Below are 20,449 nucleotides of genomic sequence, written 5' to 3' on the forward strand. Positions count from 1 at the left end.
TGATGGTCATGTAGACTTCTGGCTTTTAATCCATCAGTGTAGGACATCACAGTTCTTTGATTAGGTGGTGATGGAGCAGATCGCCACCACAGAAAACTGGGAAAAGAAACGGAATAGAGAGTAGGGGTTAGTACAGATTTTAAAGAACTGTAGTCAGGGTTCCAGTCAATTTTAGGGTAAGCTTGTATGTACCATTACTCTGGGTCAATTAAGAGCTTGCAGTCAAACCACCCTGTGTGCGTTTAGGATATGAAAAGTGGGAGTACCAGGAGAAAAGCAGGCAAGAACATATTGGACACATACAGTGCTAGGTCTAAATAATACTTTTAGATTGCTAATATAGACCAAATGCAAAAGGAAATAAAAAAAAAAAACTTTAGATTTACTACTTTTGCTCCATATATATCTCTTTCAGAAATCTGCTGTTGACTTAAGGAGCTATAGACATTAGTGCTCTAAATTATGTGAGATGTTTGCAAAAAAAAAACTTTAGATTTACTTTGATCACATTCAGATCACACTTCAAAATATGACCATCTCTCTCTTAATGCATTTTAAACCATTGTACTTATAACAACCTATAAATGACACCTTTGTACGATCAGCTCACACTGTCACTCCGTTCTGTCATATATTTTCATTTTTATTTATGTGGACTCTTCATACTTTTTTTATTAGAAGGTAATGCTAATATATCATTTTGTCTGCTGAGTAAAGGCCAATTTAAATTTTGTACTCTTTATCATTTAAAAAACGAATGAAAACTCCCAAAGATTTCTTTCATTATTAATGTTGTAATACATGTGGTATACAATAAATGTATTCACCTGGACAGACTCTGTGTCACATACAGTAAAGCCGCACCATACTGAAAGCATATATATTTTTTTTCCTGTAAGAAGATGAAGAATTGACTATATTTTGGTTTGCCATACCATTTGTAATGGAGAATGAGCAAGAAGTCTACTTAGATGTTTCTCCTAGGTGAGTTTCCATATGCACAGTTTTTTTGGGGATTTGAATTCTAATAAAAAATGTACTTGTCTCTAAGGAAACGACATACATTTTTATAAATTTTGTTTTAATTTTGTGAATGTTTTTGATAGCAACTTGTAACAGCTGCAGCCTAAATTCATTTTGTTGCATACATTTATTTTTTATCCTTCTTTTACAACTTGTAAAGAGATTCTTTATAAATGCTCTTCTTTTTCATATAGATATGATTTACAGATGGGTAACTTTTAAATACAGTTAGACAGGAATGGTGTGCAAAAGAGCTCTACACATAAGCGTTACAAAGCTGGGACTGTCACTTGAGGCTGAAGAGTATATAGCAAGATGTATTATTGTTTGGTGAGAGGAACTTGCAAAGTTTGTTTTTGGATTGGACTATTCTCGTACCTTAAGGTTAACAAGCGCACACACAGACCCTATCCACTTGCTCACGGTTAGTGTGATGCCTGCACTGCCTGACACTTGTCAGTACTCCACATAGGAACTCGCTGTCTTTGGTTTGAACATCACATGGGCGTTCTCAAGCATAATTTAAGCCAAAAAGCTGCTTTGGTCCTCAAGATTAACCTATACACATGAAGATTAGGGGTGCTCTAGTCAGGTTTGTTTGAGGCCGATACTGATATTTATTTATTTTTATTATGTGAATTTCCCCTTGGGATTAATAAAGTATCTATCTAATCTATCTAATCTATCTCTGATTTCATGTTATTTGACCAGCCAATGCTGATACTGATTCAGAATTTTTTTAATCATCCCTTTAAAAAACGTTTTATGCTAAGTTTCTGCATAACCAGACACATAGAAATCTTGTGTTCTATATTAAAGTGTTACCTTTTGGTATTTTTAGAATTCAACTGTATATATATATATATATATATATATATATATATATATATATATATATATATATATATATATATATATATTTTTCACACAATCAATTAATTAATATTGGCAATTTAAACACTGCTTAAATGTAAATATGCATGTACTTCCAGATTGAAATCATTTTTAGTCGTTAATTGTATTCCAGCTTTTTTTTTTTTTTTTGCTGTTAAAATATACATTTTACTATATTTTTATTTTTTTATTTTATCAGCTAGACATTCATAATTCTTGATATGTAATTATAAAATATGGATTACCATTTGTGTCTTACCAAAGTGTATACTGTATGATAAACTGAAATAAACAGTACAAATCTTTAATAAAGCTGCAAATGTGTCAAATATTTACAAGTTGTTTATCAAGAAGACATTAGACTAACATTCTAACGGATTTATTAGTAAAAGTTATGTTTTGCTGTTAAGCTAACATGCCTGTTGTTTACTAAGCAGCAATTTCAAATTATTTTTAATCTTTTCTTTTTCCAATTAAAAATGTAAGCTGCTGTGCTTAAAACAATCTTGTTGTCCAAACTGAAATGGTATCTGTTTTAATTTAAAGGACAGAATAAAAAGGTCTGAATTTCTGAAAGTAGTTTTTCTAGCCTCTTGTCTAAAAACACAGGATGACTTCTCTGATTGTTTTCTCTGTTTATTACTCCACTTTCTTTAACGTAAAGGCCAAGCTCTCTGATTAAACAAGCCTTGACTGCTGTTTGCAGGATGTTTGACCGCACTGTCTCAACTACCATAGTACTTTTTGCAAAGGAGCACTGCAACTAAATTATCGTAAACCTTTAGAAAAGCAGTGGCAGAAAAGTTTGGATTTTGTGATTTGCCAATTTACCAATCACTGATTGAGTCTTTTACAGTGAAAATTTACCAATTAAATCAGCGGCCGATTGATCGGAGCATCCCTAATAAAGACTGCTACACCTTGGGTAATATTACTTACAAAGTGCAGCTCCATGTATGACTTTCTTTCTACCTTTTTTCTCTATTTTTCTCTATTTCACTGATTATTTCTACCACTTTCTTTTATGTGGATTCGCTCCCTGGACACTTTTACTACTTTTACTACCTGGACATGAATTTTTACACGCCAAGACTCGTCTATTCAAGTAGTTAACTTTAAGTGCTGAGAACAAATGCCCACGCCAGTGTGTTTCCAAATTTACTTGACGATGTAAGAAGGCGGTATTGGGGCAGCATAGCTGGCTCTAAGATAAAAGCCAAGCGTCTAGCGAGAAAGTGGCTCTACAAACCTTCGGTGCCTTCTTTGATCCTGGGAAATGTGAACTCACTAAAAAAATAAGATCGCTGGGGAGGCAGCATAAAGAAGAGGGATGCTTCACGCCTGGACAAACTGGTGAGGAAGGCAGGCTCTATTGTAAACACGGAGCTGGACAGTTTGACATCCATGGCAGAGTGACGGGCATTGAGCAAGCTCCTGTCAATAATGGAAAATCCACTGAACAGGATCATCTCCAGACAGAGGAGCAGCTTCAGTGAAAGACTGCTGTCACTGTCCTCCTCCACTGACAGGCTGAGGAGATCGTTCCTCCCCTCACACTATGTGACTCTTCAATTCCACCCCCTAAACGTTAATATTATACAAAATTGTCTGTCTGTTATACCTTCATTGTTATCACTCTTTTTTTTAATTTAGTATTGTTCTTTATCAGTATGCTGGGATTAATAAAGTATCTATTTATCTATCTATCTCAGCCTACTAACCCCAGAGCAGGTGCACAGTATTGACCTTATCACACAGTATTGACCTTATCACTTCAGTTATACAACATATGCAAGAAATATAACAGCAAAATAGTATTTTTTAAAAATAGAGTAGTAAAAGCAGAAAAAAACTAGAATACAAATGAGGAGTAAAGTTTGGATGTATAGTCCTAAATAAAAATGTACCTTTGCCTTAAAATCAGAAAACTTTCTGAAGATTACCAGGAAAGTAAACATCAGTGTCAAAAGAGGGTTATCCCGGATGACTTGTTAAAATTCAGCAGTTGGTCTCATGAATGGTTGGCATCGTTTGATATTCAAAGTCAAAGTGAACTTTATTGTCATCTCAACCATATACAAGTATACAGATAGACGAAATTGCGAAGCTCAGGGTCCACAGTGTAACAACATAATGTTCAAATAGTAAATTAAAAATAGAATAAAAATTTAAAATTAAAACACAAACAAGACAAGACATTGTGCAAAGATAGGACAAAGAAGTAGCAGCTATATTGATGTGTAAGAAATGTAATATAATAAATAATAGATATAGATAATACAAAAATTATCAGTGTATGATAATAGTTGTTTAAGACGTGTGTAAACAATGACAATGACAGGTCAGAATGTAGTACGGTAAAAAATTAAGGTTTGAATAAAGCAAAAATAAGGTTTGAATATTATATATTCGAGGTTAATGATTCTGGATGTTACTTATGTTTATGTGTTTATTTATACTTTATTTTTATGGTAATGTCCAGAGTGTTATCCACAGGAAGAATCAACACCAAAAACAATAAATAATAGTTGCCCAAATACCGCTGGAGTTTTTAAATTTAACAGCTATTAAAATCATGAGCAACTGCCTGATGACTTTCATAATGACAGTTGGGTGCGAAAGTCCATCTTAGGGCAGGTAACCATAAATGCAGCCACGAAAAGGAGCTGAAGTCCTTATGACCATCATGCAGTGGCACCATGCGCGCTGCATTATTATTATTTTTCGTTTTTTTTTATTTTGTGCTCCGGCAAATCATGAAATGCTTATGACACTGTTGCTTGGGTCTACTTGCAAAGCTTAGGTGAGCTCCTGCAGTGCAGATGTATCCCTAAGCTGTTTAAGATCAAGAGTAGGATTTAGTTAGTGAGACAGCAACAGAGAATGAATAGCAATTGAAGTAAAAGGGCAAGCAATATGCAGGCAGATTGAATGCGGACTTGTTTTATTAGTTTGGAGGTGGCCAATGTGCAGCAGCAGGGCACCCATTAATATTACAGCATTCAGAAAAGAAAACGGGCATTTGGCACTTGCATCCTCACCCAGAAGAGCAAGACTGTCACAGTATGAAGTCAGGGTCTTTACAGTGTCTTTTAGTTTTTGTTTTATTTTCTGTCTCTTTTTGGTTCCTCCAAAGCAGACGCAGAACTACATCAGCAGTTACACCTCATTGTCTTTGGCACTATGTGACAAACCAGCAGCTATTTAAGGGACGGGAATTACTTGGCGTTATGCGGGTGTTGCTGCTATGGAAAAAGTGTACTGTCTATACTTGCGTGCGTACTTTATGTAAATCTGGAGGATTCCACCAGGTGGCAGTGTGAGACATCATCATGGTGAGAAAACAATGTCCAGTTTTGGTGTGGTGGTGGTTGAGAGAAAAAAGATGTTGAAGATAAAAATTCTTTAGATTCTGATGCTTTTGCGAAGGTGCAAAAAAAGACCGCAACACAGAGGATGGTATGTGAAACCTTTAAACGTATAGTGTCATTATGATAGGGAATATGCGATGCATTTAAGTTTGATTTGCTTCACCGCATTGAACCTTCCATCAAACATCGAAGCTCCCTTATTGATCCTGTTGGATCTGCAATGTGGCTTGCTGTCACACTGTTATCTTGCAACAGCCAAATTCCCACTTTTCTCTGACGTTTCCCACTTTGCACAGACGTATCTGTCTTGAATTTGCTTCCATTTCGTCTTGCACATTTCCATATCCATTTTCAAAGAGTTGACGATTTGTTGCCTGCTGTCACGTGCCAAAACTTGAACACAGATGCCACTAGGTAGGACCTAATTAATGCAGTCATTTCTTAGTTTACAGAAAAATACTTCAGATAAATTAATAAAATGAGAATGAAGCAAACTTTAAATCACAAAAGACAAATAATTTAAATAGAAAGAGCCATGGGTATGTACAGTTTATGCAGCCCTTATGCCTAAAAATTATACAGGTTTTGATAATGATTCCATACCTCAGAGTTGTAAAAGGCATAATGGTATGAAAATCCAACAACTGATGAATAATATCTCAACAGAGACTTGCTGCCTTTGCTGAGGGATTGGTATTAGTGTCACCTCTCCCTTCCAGCAGTTGTAATTCCTGACACCCCCATATCAAGAAGTATAAACAGCAGCTTCTACCACTTTCCCAAACGACTAGCTGTCAGTCAAGTTGCTTATCTGTGATAGAGGTCATTGTGCATCCATGAGTACTACTGGTTACATTCTGTGACATGTGTTGTCTTGCTGTAGGATTGCTCAGTGTCACCTTGCCCTATATTTCATAAGAGTGCCTGGCTGGGATGCATACTTAGGAATTTAGGATGTTAGGGATTACAAGCAGCGGTTTAGACCATTCGGCTAAATAACGGTCAATTGAGCTGCTTATCTGTGAGGTCATTGCACAGCCACATTTGCTGCTGGTTACATTCAGTGAAACGTGTTCTCTTTGCTGAAGAATTTCTCAGTGGTACCTTGCCCTCCCAGCAATTTATATTCCAAGAGAATATCTGTCTGGAATGAATACTTCGTAACTTTAGGATGCTGGGAATTTCTACCAGTAGTTTGTACCGGTCAGCCAAATGGCCAGCGACCAAAAACATTGCTTAGATGTGACAACTTACTGTGTGGCTGTGTGTGCTGTCTCACTTCTGGCAATATGTGCTGATGAAACCACAAAATGACTGGCAGTGGTGACATAGACTATACTAGTATGCAGTAGTGTTCTGCATCATTAGTGTCAGCTGCTATATGTTCATCTTGACCAAAACTAGTATGCTTTGTTAGTAAAAAAAACAGAGGACGCCAAATGGGGGAAAAAAAAAAAAAATAAATTCAATTGAATGGAAAATGTTTGGGTTTTATGTGCTGGTTTGTATCTGAGTAATAGTTATAATCTGAGACCTGCTTGTATGTAGTAGTTCAGTCACGTTTTCTGTTTTCAGCACTCATGGATGATCCATCATGAATACAAATCAAAAAGTAAAACAAAATTCAAATACTGTATGTGAATATGGAGGTATGGTAGTGGCCAGCATGAATGCTAGATGGCAAGTCTTTAAATGCCGCCTGTCACTCTTTTCCTGTTTCCATTCCATTTGCCAGCCTGTGCCCAGCGTTTCAGACTTGAGTAGGCCTAATTGTACTTTGTCAACATCAGACATACTCCTGTGCCTTCCAGGATATTTGATATTAGGGTTGGCATTCCTGTTGGTAATGTTTGAAGACTAGCTTTGCTTTTTTGAGGTTTTTAGTTCATTTCTCATATTCAGTTTAAAATGAACATGTATGTGGAAGGGTGGTGACTCTGCATTCTGGAATCTAAAATGATACATTCAATTTTTTTTGTCTGAATTAAAAACAAAATTTTTTAGAGCCTAGGGTGGATTAAAGACCATGTTTAATTGAGTTGATTAGTATAGTAGTTGGATATCTCCATTGCAACTAATTTTGTAATCTATGGCTTTTTGTGTTTTTTGTGATTTATATTTTGAATAATTTTATTTTAACTAGTTTATGTATTTTGAAAGAACTGCTTTATTAACTTCATAAGAGTCACTTGTGAGAATATGTAGTTATATTAAAAATTTTGAATGTAAAAAGCATTCTCCCATTCCATTATATGGTTTGGGTTTACAGGCATGTGGATTTTACTGTGCTTTTATTTTTCTTCTTGCATAATATTTATTTTACTGGTTATTTTAAACTTTTTTGGTCATACAGACAACAGTTAAATTATTTCTGTGATACGTGTTAAAGTCCGTTTTCTAACCTGCTTAGTCCTGAACAGGGTTGTGGAGAGTGCTATCTCAGCCAGCATAGGGTACCAGGCATGAACGAACTGGTGGATGCCAGTCTATCGCAGGGTGAACACACATGCACACGCACACACCAACCAAACAACAGGGCCAATTTAGTATTGCCAGTCCACCTAACTTGTATCCCTTTGGACTGTGGGCAGAAACTGGAGCACCTGGAGGAAACCCACATAGACACTGTGAGAATGTGTAAACTCCACGCAGAGAGAACCAGGGATTCAAACCCTTGTCTCTTTACTGCAAGGCAGCAGCACCACCAATGTGCTGCTATGCCATGGGCTAAAGTTTTATTTTCAATTACTGAAAAGCAAGATGATTTTTTTAGTAATCATCAGTTTTGTTAAGTAAATGCTGCACATCCTGGCAAGAAGAATTCATATTTGGTTTTGTAAAGTAAAATGCCTGTGTTCAGTTTTAAGATTTAAAATCATTGTTCTGCACTGACCACTTGTTTGTTTTGGTGTGAGTGTTAGTGGTAAAACACAGTTTGTGGATATCGTGCCATTAGCAGCATCTCCATGTGCTTGTGTTGAATTGACAGGTAGGAGCACAGTGGCTGCAGAAGCAGCTGTTTTGTTCTGAGGTTCCTATTCCATTACAAAGAATTCATTTAGCAGCAGTCCTACACAGGAAACCCACTTTGAATAATAACTTTTTTTTTGGACCTAGATTTTTATACCACTGAACTGTACAGGTATAAAGTTAGCAGAACTTCTGCCGATACGTCTACTGTTTGGTTCCTGTCATATTCCCATGTGCCCACTCTCATCTGTGGCTGACAGTGCTAAAGCATAATGTGCCATTGGGCTACTACTTGGAAAATTTTTTAAAACCCATCATTTAAAAACTGCATTTTGTGTTTACTTGTGTTATATTTGACTAATGGTTAAATGAGTTTGATGATCAGAAACATTTTGTGTGACAAACATGCAAAAGAATAAGAAATCAGGAAGGGGGCAAATAGTTTTTCACACCATTGTATGTACATGTGATTTCTCAGTTTTTTTTATTTTTAATAAATTTGCAAAAACCTCAAGTAAACTTTTTTCACATTGTCATTATGGGGTGTTTGTAGAATTCTGAGGAAAAAAAATGAATTTAATACATTTTGGAATAAGGCTGTAACATAACAAAATGTGGAAAAAGTGATGTGCTGTGAATACTTTACAGATGCACTGTACATACGTACTCCCATCAAATGTTAATCAAATGTTAATAAATAAATAAATACCAAGGTTTGCTCTGAAACGTCTTTACCAATATTATAACCCTCTCTTTTTTGCATACACAGATTTTATAAATCTGTTCCCAGGTGTGCTGCTCCATCAGTTGAGGTACATGTATGTTGGACTTGGTCACAAACAATTACCTCTAACCTGTGCCTGTGAACAAGAGAAATTCTGTAAGGGATCATCTGTATCTTGTAGAGTTATGATACCAAAATTTGTATCTTTACGACTAAGTACTGAAATTGGATTTCGATATGCAGTACAATAGATTATCCATTCATCCATCCATTATCCAACCCGCTATATCCTAACTACAGGGTCACGGGGGGTCTGCTGGAGCCAATCCCATCCAACACAGGGCGCAAGGCAGGAAGCAAACCTGGGCAGGAGCCCTACCGCAACAATAGATTATGCAACTCAATAAAAAAATGTACAGTACAATTCTGTATGCATTAAAATTTTTACATTGCTGAACGCACATAATGGAAATTTTAGTTATTAACCTCCTTGGCGTTAACCCTGAGTGTGACTCTGGTTCAGAATTCAATGTAGTTACAGTTAACCACAAGCTATACTCTAGGGTGATGATTAATCATCTGCTTTACAGTGTGAAGACTGAATAACTCTCGGGACAGTATTCTTCTGCCACCTAGTGGATGAAATATGTTGCAAAAAATTATTTCTATGCTTTCTGCCACTCTAACATCAAAATTCATGAGGGGGCAGAGCCTTCAACTAAAACATATGTAAACGAGAGGCTATAAAGTCCGTTTTGGAACAATCTGAAACTACCATTAGATGAATGAAACGTTAGTGATGACAATGTGAATTGGTCATCAGACATTGACAAAAATAGAAAAACAGATACATACTGTATGACCAAATTGTCATAAAATGTATGGTAATTTCATCACAAAACCTATGACACCATGTTTAAAAAGTGTTGTAATTTCTATATGGTGTGGGCGAAATGTATGCAAATACCCTTAAACTAAAGTTTACAAAGAGCACTTTACTCACATCTCTATTGTTTGATTTATAATTTTAAACTATGAAACAGAGGGGTAAATCAAGAAAAAATGTCTGTCCCAAATATTATGGAGGGGCACTGTATGTGGCAAAAAGGCAAAATGATTGTGATCAAGTGGAAGGGCAGGATGTTGGGAGAAATGAAGTCGCTATGCCTTGTACTATGGTACATTAACAAGTGGTCCATTATGAGCATTGGGCACTGGCATTCTACCCACTCATGTGCATGCTACAGAAAAAAAAATATTTTTGGGAAAGTGCTCAAAGAAACGCACTTCTGCTGTCTCGATTGTAACGTTTCGGTTGTTCTTTGGTGACTGTCTCAAAATATCTGATATGAATGTTCTGTACTGTAGCTGCATCAGTAAGGCAGTGGACACTAAACACACCTTTCCTACTGTATTTATGTTGATATTTTAATATTTACATGTTTCTGTTACCATAGATCCCGTTATATAAGCCGAGAATTTCGTCCTAGATTTTTGGCTTGGAGTTTGGGGGTCGGTTTATACAACGAGTATCGTTTCAGATTCAAGATTTCCAGCGCAATGCCGGTTTTGCCGATAAATACGGAAGTAAATAATGACGAAACCACAGAGCCATCTTTCAGATGAAGAAGTAACTTTGCATGCCGGTACTTTAAATTAAATAAAGAATTTATTCAAAAAAGTGTTTTAGTTGTTGATTTTATTAATAAAATTTATAATAAATTATCGGGAAGTTTAAAATGAAATTTTTTGTTTTGATTTACGATCAACATCTTGCGCTATTAAACGGATGCGTCACGTGTATCCGCTTGCGATTGTAAACAAACAACCGAGAGCGTTACTAGCGTCAGTCGGAGCCCAGATACATGTGTTTGTGGATGTAATTTCCGTCATTGCAATGATTTACCTATATATATAATTCATTAAGACCATGCAAGCAAGACACATAATTGCTAAGGAAGGAAGAGAAGGTAAAAGTAAGCAATCGCAATCGAAACGAAGATGGACATTGTGTGGAAATATCTCCTCCCTTACTGCAGCCCAAAGATGTCAAATTAAATGGTGAGTACAGTATGAAATTGTTTCTAGAATAGAATGCCTTTTATTGTTACTATACGCATCTACAATGAGATTAAAAGCAGCTCCTTCAGTGCAGAAAAAAGTTCTGTATAGGGCTTGTATGGTTGTTTTTTAGCTTTAGCATAACGCCGGATCTGCGCCCCGCTTCTGCTTTCTTTCCCTCCTCCGTCTGTGTTGTCTCCTAGACCCGACAACAATCCACGGAGAGCCCGCTAGTCTCGCTATGTTGTCTGGGATGTTGTGTGTGTGTGATGAAAAACACTCGAAACAGATGTCTGGCTCTGGACACTGATGTGTACAAGGTTCTGAATAGTGTAGCGGATGTTCGCCAAACCCATCGTGCACAAACAAGGACAAAAAAAAAGTACAAAAACAACAAAAAAGTGCACTGAAAAGGAGAGCCCTGAGCCGCTGCTGCCATGCTCCTAGCTTAATCAAAGTAGGCCTGGCACTTTTTATAACTTTTTGGTTAGTACATTAGAAAAATGATTGGTGTTTTGGTAAATTATGCACATTATATTATATATCAAAAATGCCGGCAGTCTCAAATTCTTGCCGATAAACATTATAAATATACCCGAAGAGACACTTTTAAGGAAATTTCGAAAATTTTGCTTGGAGAAGGGGGTCGGCTTAAATACCGGTCATCGGCAAATACATGTAATTTAGTAGGTAGAGAAGGGGTTCGGCTAATATACCGGGTCGGCCTGTATTCCGGGATCTACGGTACATGTAATATATCAATGGGGGAAAACAAATACTGCTGCAATGAATTGTTACAAATGCCATTAAGTAGGGCTGTGCGATATGACCAAAATCTTATATCCCGATATTTCATTTCATATCCCGATATCACGATATAGTACATTTTCTTTGTATTCAGTGAATAGTTTATATAATCACCACTCCTTTTGTTTCATTTAAATTAAAAAAATCAAAAATGAGAAGTACTCAACTTGTAATTATTTCTGTTCTTTTATTTAGAACATTTGAGCAAATGTTTGACATAGAATGTAAACATAAAATGTTAATGTATCAAATATAAAACACTTTTCAAAAACAAATTATTAAAGGCCCAATATAAAATACTGCTATATAAAATGCCTGACATAAACAAAATGTGAACTGTAGCAGCAATAACTCTCACAACATATATTAAATATAAAAGGATCAAAGCACTAACAACTAAACTATATAAGGCCAATAAACCCTTTAAAAAAAATAAATACAAGTCTAACATTAACTGTCAAAACCAAATGTAAACATTGTACTTCAAACTGTAGCAGCAATAAGGCTTACGACAAAAATATATTAAACTAGTAGAATACCAAGGCTTCAGCGGAGAAGTAGTGTGTTAAAGAAGTTATGAAAAAGAAAAGCAAACATTTTAAATATAACGTAAGAGGATTGTTAATGTAATTGTTTTGTCATTGATATGAGTGTTGTTGTATATATATATATATATATATATATATATATATATATATACACACAGACACATATATAAACATATATATATACATCTATACACATATATAGTGTTATATATATATATACATATATATACAAATCTATATATATCTATATCTACATATATATATATTAGGTGGGACTCGATTAAAAAATTAATCCAATTAATTAGAGGCTGTGTAAGAATTAATCTTGATTAATCGTATGTAATCGACGTAAATTTGCCCCAAATCGCAAATGTTTTTTTTTTTTATTTAAAACGGTTTTAGTGGGCTTACAGAATCAAATAATAGACATGGACATGAATATTGTAAACTGAAGCTGTTTTAATTTCTGAAAAAAAGCTTTTAAACTGCATTTGAATTCAAAACAGAAACAAAAATATCATCCCTGGTTAAAATTGGGCAGACTTAAAAATAAAGTGGTAGTTTAAGTACTTTAAGTACATTTTCAGAATAGTATTGTCTTTAAATAATAATAACCAAAATTTCACATTAAAGTGCAGTTTTCTTCTTAAAAAATAAGTCAGAAACATAAAAGGTAATTTGACCAGCTTACTCTTTAAACTCTGAGTAACATTAGCCAAAATTATTTTGTACATTAGGCTAAAACAGTGTGATCATTGAACATTTTGTAATTAGATGTATTTAGAATTACTAACGGTCACGGAAGTCCAATGATCCCCAGTGTAATGCATCTAATTTTGCTTGCTTTTCAGTGTGCACAAAACCATGCTTTTATCAAGGCTTCGGGTAGTCGAAATGATCAGTCGTAGGAACGCTTTATTCCGACTCTAACATTTTTGTAGCTGTGATGTGTGCATCAGTGTAATGGATGTACCAGGAAATCATGCATTGACAAAAGTTCCCGTTTGCTTGGAATTGAAAGTGTGATTAAATGCGTTATTTTTAACGCTATGGAGTACATGCATCGAAGCTTCTCAACTGTGCTTGTGCTAAGAAAGGGAAAATTTTAAAAATAACGTAACATGATTCTGCGTTAACCTAATATTTTTTCATACGCCCCAAACCAAGGAGATGCGAAGGTAAAATGAATCGGTACGCTGACATAGTCAGTACACCCTCTCGGAATCGAACCTCGAATGTGGCGTTAGAGGCTTAAGACTCTACAATTAGCCACAGCGTGTGGCTTGTCTATGCTAAAGTATGTATTGTAGATCGGGCTATATATATACATATATATATATATATATATATATATATACCCGTGTATCGCAGTGGAGAAGTAGAAGTTATGAAAAAGAAAAGGGAACATTTTAAAAATAACGTAACATGATTGTCAATATACAGTAATTGTTTTGTGAGTGTTATTGAATGTTGCTGTCATCAAGGATTTGATTATCATTATTTCTTTCAATCAGGCTCGTATTTGTAGGATGTGTTCAAGTTACATTCCGTGTTTGTCAATCGCTGTAAAGATAAGAGGTTTCATTCATCGATTAGTTCCTTACTGCATCAATAAACAGCTCGTCTTCCTTTTATCTGTGATGTGACAAACTGCATGCACGGGTTTTTTTTACGCTGTCTTCCTTTAGCGGACATTCACTTTTTCCACCGTGTGCTTTGTTTCCGCAGTAGCTGCACTTATGAATATGATTGTATGTATAAGACGCTTCATATTTTTTTGCTGCCTTCTCAATTGTGTAATTCGGTTTTGTTCAGCACTCTTTGGAACTGTTGCTTTTGTCTGTGCACGCGCCAGTTCACGTGAGCCGCTTGGTGTTCTTGCATCAAGGTTCCCAGCTGTACTGGTGCCATCTCGTAATGTCAGCTAAGACCCGCACTTAAAAGTTTCTCTCGCAGTTTCAATGAGTTTGTGCCAAACACCACCCTGACCATCTCATCTTCCTCTGCATAAGCACAGTCCTTCACACGTGAATATTTACCGGCAGTGTTTGTATTGGATTGCCGCTGATGGACGGCCTTATATGGGCAGGCACTAAATTACAAACGCTAGTGGCAGCCTGTCTATGAACTTAATTTAATATAAACTTACGGTTCACGCCGTGCTTTGTTTCCGCATATGCATCATTTGCTTCATAATGTTTTTCTGCCTTCTCAATTGTGAAATGGCGCTTTGTGCTCATCGCTGGAGTTCTTCCTTGTTCTCTACGCACTTACGTAGGAGGTGTGATGATGTCACACTAAACTCCCCCGCGCCATCTCCAACTCAAGACTCCATTACATTATATGGGAAAAATAGCTTCCAGTTATGACCCTTATGCGTAGAATTTCGAAATGAAACCTGCCCAACTTTTGTAAGTAAGCTGTAAGGAATAAGCCTGCCAAATTTCAGCCTTCTACCTACACGGGAAGTTGGAGAATTAGTGATGAGTCAGTGAGTGAGTCAGTGAGTGAGTGAGTGAGGGCTTTGCCTTTTATTAGTATAGATATATAATATTAAATATAATATTTTTTAGGCTACATTCTAGTAAAATGTTAATTTGCACATCGTAGTGTGGCAAATCTCCGCTAATGAGTTACAGCTGATCGCCCGCGTGGGACTGGACGGCGCTAACGTGTTGATGCCGCCCAGCCCCAAGCACGGGCGATCCGCGGTAACTCGCTAACGGAGATTTGCCGTGTTAATGCAGTTGTGGCGTAAACGTAATTTTAACAAGATTAACGCTGACCGCAAACGCTGCAGGGAAAATTATGCCTTAAGCAAATTGTTTTGGTAGCAATTAATCTTCCGAGCTTTTAACATGCTCGTTTTAAATAGTACCTTTACAACTGTAATATCCTACGTGGCCTGCCTCTCAGTTGTAAACTCTTTGCATGCTCGCTCACGTGCTTTTTGCGGAGGTGTAGAAGAGGTTTGTCGTGTTGGAGTCTGTGGTAGTGATCGGTTTGCAGCATAATTTGCACAGTACCGTTTTTTGGTCCGTGTCAGACTCTTCAAATCCAAACCATCTCCATACTACAGAGGTAGCCCCTCATTTAGGAACAAGGTCCTTCTGTGTGGAGCTACCTGGTGTTGCCTCGTCTTCATCAGCCATGCTAGTGTGTCTGCATCCACGTGGTGGCCATCAAAACAATGAAAAAAATATTGCCGTAAACAGTTTATTTTGCGACACCACGAAAAAAACGATAGCGTAATGTGCAGCGATAGACGTTTTTATATTGTCATCCGATATATATCGTTATATCGAACAGCCCTACCATTAAGTGTTAATTGAATAAGTATTGCAATTTTTTGTAAACATACATAAAGTTAAAAAAAAATGACATATTCAATTTTTTTTGTAAACAATTGTTCAAAAAAAGTAACACACAGACTACTAACACGTTTAAAGGCTTTGCATAAGTGCTCACAGTGCACAATGTATTTTTGTGTAAATAAACTGATACTTAGGGTCTACCTGTGCAGGACTTGAACTCCTGTCAGTCAGCTAGAGTGGCTTGCTTACTTACCAAGTCTCTCTCAGTCCTGTTCTTTTAGTTCTAGCTGTTTTTGTGATGCTAGATTTGAGTCACCTTTGACTTGTGGTTTCCTTTCATGGGGACACCTTCAGCTAAAGCTTAGAGTAGGTTTTGGGACCAGGGTGACCCTGTTTTGGCTGTAGAGACACAAGGCCTAGACCCCTCAAGCAGCTACTGGTATTTTTCCTCCCCTTATCTTCAGTAGCCCTAAAATTGACATGTCCTTCATGTAGTTTGTGGGTGGTCTAAAAGTTCAAAGGGTCTAACTATCCCCATTTGGGAATCATGTTCTACCACCAAATAAGCTGGAAAGTTAAAAATGGTGTTCTTTCCTTTTGGACTTCAAACTCAAGGGCATCATGGGAGGCTAGATACCATATGTAGCATATATGTGGATAGGGTATTCTAGCCATATCCCAAAGCTTCATGGTCTTTCTTTTCTCTCTTTCTTCTTTCCCTGGCAACTGATGAAAGCCTAGTTCCTGTTATACTGAAAGAGTCTGGTTAATTTTGGTGCCCCTAAGTTCTATACTTTTGTCCAGGTCTAGCATGTAGATTTGCATTCTTTCTGTCAGTGTGGATTTTCCTGTCTTTGGTAAGCCCTCACTGGACCATCTCCTTTTTATGTGGCAAACTTTTCTCAGTGGAAATCCAGACAGAAAGTTATGTTTAGAGGTAGACTGACCATCTTAATCATTTTATTTGCCAAAAGTTATCTCCTCCATTAATAAAGCAGAATTTTATATATATTTTATATATTAAGAACTGAATTTTTCATGGTAGAATGCTGCAGACTGCAGATTTTTGCTTGGTTTGTTTTGCTTTGTCCTTTATTTAAAATGGCATTACTAAAAGGATTTTTGTTTTTCATTTCAGACATACATTGGCGACATTCTGATTGCTGTTAATCCTTTTAAATATCTTCCTCTATATGAAAAAACAGTAAGTAGGCATTATTTGTTTATTTTTAATCTTCATTATGGAAACCAATTTACAATATAGCAGTTCCATTTATTGTATGATGCTGTTTAACTGTTGTGCAAAAAGTAACACTAGAATACTTGAAGCTTATAATTTTTTTTTTTGTTGTCCCCGACCTCCTTACATTTTCCTGACATACACCAAGAAGCTCATAGCTCCTTAACACTGCCAGAATAGCCTGCTTTTGTTTTGCAGATGTGTGGTTTAGAAGAACACCGCCTGCTACATCCCCTACCCCCATGTTACTTTACCTCACACATAGGCATTCATATCAATATGTCATTTGAACAGTTTTTCTTGAATAAAACTTAATTTTAATTATTTTTTATTCATTTTTATTCTTGGATGCTTGAATAAAAAAATCATTCAAATTGCATGTTGATGTGAATGTCCATGTGCGAGGAAAAATAACATTCACCATAGACTGTGGTGTCTTGTTTGCTCAACAAGACACCAAGAAGAAATGATTGAGCTGCGTTTGTATGTCTACTTTTATCCCTTCAAGCTAACTTTTACAAGTACCATAAATTTACACTGGCTGTTAACAGACTCAAATCAAATATACAGTGCTATGTAAAAGTTTGGGCACCCCACTGATATTGAATAATAATTTGCTCTGTCTTCATAAGAGAAGATCACAGCAATATGCCATTTTTTACTAGAGAAATGTAGACAAGGGGATGTTTGTCAGACCAAAATTCTCAGTGTAGCATTATTGAGTTGTATAAAATAAAATGTAAAATTGGGATGTGCGACGGTTTGGACACCCTTTTAATTGCATTAATTTGAATACCTGTAGTCATTTAATGCTGACAGGTTGCAGCACAAAATTGCTTTGATTATCACATTAGATCTTAAACCACAAAGACAGATGCAACCAATCATGAAAAAGGCTAACATACAGTAGGTAATTGCTATTTGTGTTTTGTCCTTGGTTCTCTCTTAGAGAGTGGCAACATGAGAACCTCTAAAGAACTCTCTACTGACCTACAAACAAAGATAATTCATCATTATGAATTAGGAGAAGGGTGCAAGAATTATCACAAAGGTTTGGACTGTCTGTCTTTACAATCAGAAATGTAGTTAGGAAATGGAAGAGCACAGGGGCAGTCCTTGTGAAAGAAAGATGTTGTAGGCCAAGAAAAAATATCAGAATGGCACAGCCAAAAGCTGGTTAAAATGGTCACAGACCACCTCCAAAGAGCTACAAGAACATCTGGATGCTAGTGGTGTCATTGTACCATCGTTCCACAGTCCAGCACACTTTGCACCAGGAACAGCTTGGTAGAAGGGTGATGCTCTAAAAACCTTTTATGAGTACTTGCCACAAGAAGAGTTGCATGAGGTATGCAAAAGCGCATCTGGACTAACCAGAAACATTTTGGGGAAAAAAAATACTGTGGACAGATGAGACTAAGATAAGTTATTGGGGCTTATGTAGATGATTTGACTAGTGTGTGTCAGAAGGCAATGTTAAAGAAACTGGAAATCATCTCAACTCATGACAGTCATCCATTACATGTAGAACTAAAGTTCAGTAAATCAGGAAGGATAGTCGCTTTGAAAACCCACACAAATCGCTCCAGAAACTCCTTTCTTCCTAGTGCCATAAGACTTTTTAATAAGAAATATCGGAGATAATGATTGAGGTTTTGATGCATTCTATGTGGGAGAAACTAAACAAACACTCCGTCAGAGAATGAATTTACACAGATTCCACATTAAACATGGCAGCACAGATGTTCCTGTAGTGGCCCACTTCAACAGCCATGGACACTGTGAGAGGGACTTTAAAGTCACAGTGCTTATGGGCAACTTCAAAACACAGCAAGAGAGAAAAGAATGGGAAGTTAAACTCATGTTAAATTTAATACTTTACAGCATGGCTTGAATAGAGACAAGAGTTTTATAGCCAGGTATGAGGACTGTTTGCATCTCTCAGACTGACACAGATAACCTGTCTACAGACCCATATTGTTTTGAAAAAACTCATCATAGACTTCAAAGGACTTTGTTGGACAGTTTATCTTATCCAAAGATCTTGACCATACATTGTTCTTCTCTCTTGTTAATATTAATCTTAGCCTGAATGAACCTATTAATTTTTTACATTTAAGATTTTTCATTTAAAGATTTACCATTGTTGTTTCTTGTCCTAGTGTGTGGATATAAACACAGGGAACTTCAGTTTCTGTATTACATCTTGCCTGGAGAAGGGGCCTGAGTTGCCTTGAAAGCTTGCATATTGTAATCTTTTTAGTTAGCCAATAAAAGGTGTCATTTTGCTTGGCCTCTCTGTCTCTCTCTATCTATCTATCTATCTATCTCTATCTATCTATCTATCTGAGAGAGATATATATATATATCCTGTAACTTTTTTTTTTCTTTTGGTGTATATATGTATTATCTAACTGCCTTACCTTAACCGTTCTTGTTTCTATTTGTCTGTTTTATTTTATTCTGTCTGTTATTAGATGCAACTGAGAAAGCAAATTTCATGTTTTCTTGTGTAAACATGACTAAATAAAGAAACCTTAAACTTTAAAAGATAGTTATTTGGTCACAACCAGAGGTGCTATGCATGACGAAAAAAACACACAGTATTCCAGTAGAAGAACTTGCTGCCTACTGTAACATTCGGTGGATGGTCCATGTTATGGGGCTGTCTGGCTAGCACAGGTACTGTACCGGAAAACTTGTTAAAGTTGAGGGCCGCATAAATTCCTCCCCGTATCAGCAGATTCTTGACAAAAATGTTCAAGAGTCAGTAACAAAGTTGAAGTTACGCCGGGGTTGGATATTTCAGCACAACAAAGATCCAAAGCACTGTTCAGAATCTACCAAGGAATTCACACAGAAGCACAAATACAATGTTCTAAAATGGCCATCTCAGTCCCCAGACCTGAACATCATTGAAAATGTATGGATTGATTTGAAGCCGGCTGTCCACGCTCAGAAGCCATCAAACCTGATTTAACTGGAGGCATTTTGTATGGAAGAATGGTCCAAAATACCACCAGCTAGAATTCAGGGACTTGTCAGTGGCTATTGGAGGTGTCTACACTCAGGCTGTTATTTCAGCAAAAGGATGTTCTACTAAATATTGATAGGATTATTCCTTTGGGGTGCCTTAAATTCATGCACCTGCCTATTTTTGTTTAAATGCACATTAAATTGGTTGTATTGGTCCAATACAAATATTTCACTACTGAAATGCTGCTGTTTCCATAAGGTATAAAATATGTTAAAGTTTAAGTTGCTGCCTCCAAAAGCTTATAAAGTTATAAATTGATATAGTGATGTTTATTAGGGGTGCCCACAATTTTACATAGCACTGTATGTTTTTATTATATAATTGTAACAATAATAGCAGCTCACTACTCAAAATGGTAAATGCAAGGAGGACCTGGGATCAAACCTGCAACCTTTTCATTATGAGGCAGCAGTCCTTACCTCTGAACCAGCCAAGTGGGCATGTCTATTTCATATCAATT

General features: G+C 36.4%; 1 protein-coding gene across 1 annotated transcript in view; it reads left to right on the forward strand.

Moving 5' to 3' along the window:
• LOC120532918 (myosin-IIIb) overlaps positions 1 to 20,449 on the forward strand; it is a 173,347-nt gene that overhangs the window by 8,542 nt on the left and 144,356 nt on the right. Inside the window, exon 2 of the mRNA XM_039759409.1 lies at positions 16,851 to 16,916. Within this exon, the coding sequence (XP_039615343.1) occupies positions 16,851 to 16,916 (66 nt within the window). The remainder of the gene's footprint in view (positions 1 to 16,850; positions 16,917 to 20,449) is intronic.

Source organism: Polypterus senegalus, chromosome 7 (assembly GCF_016835505.1).
Source record: "Polypterus senegalus isolate Bchr_013 chromosome 7, ASM1683550v1, whole genome shotgun sequence".
In the NCBI taxonomy this organism is placed as follows: Eukaryota; Metazoa; Chordata; class Cladistia; order Polypteriformes; family Polypteridae; genus Polypterus; species Polypterus senegalus.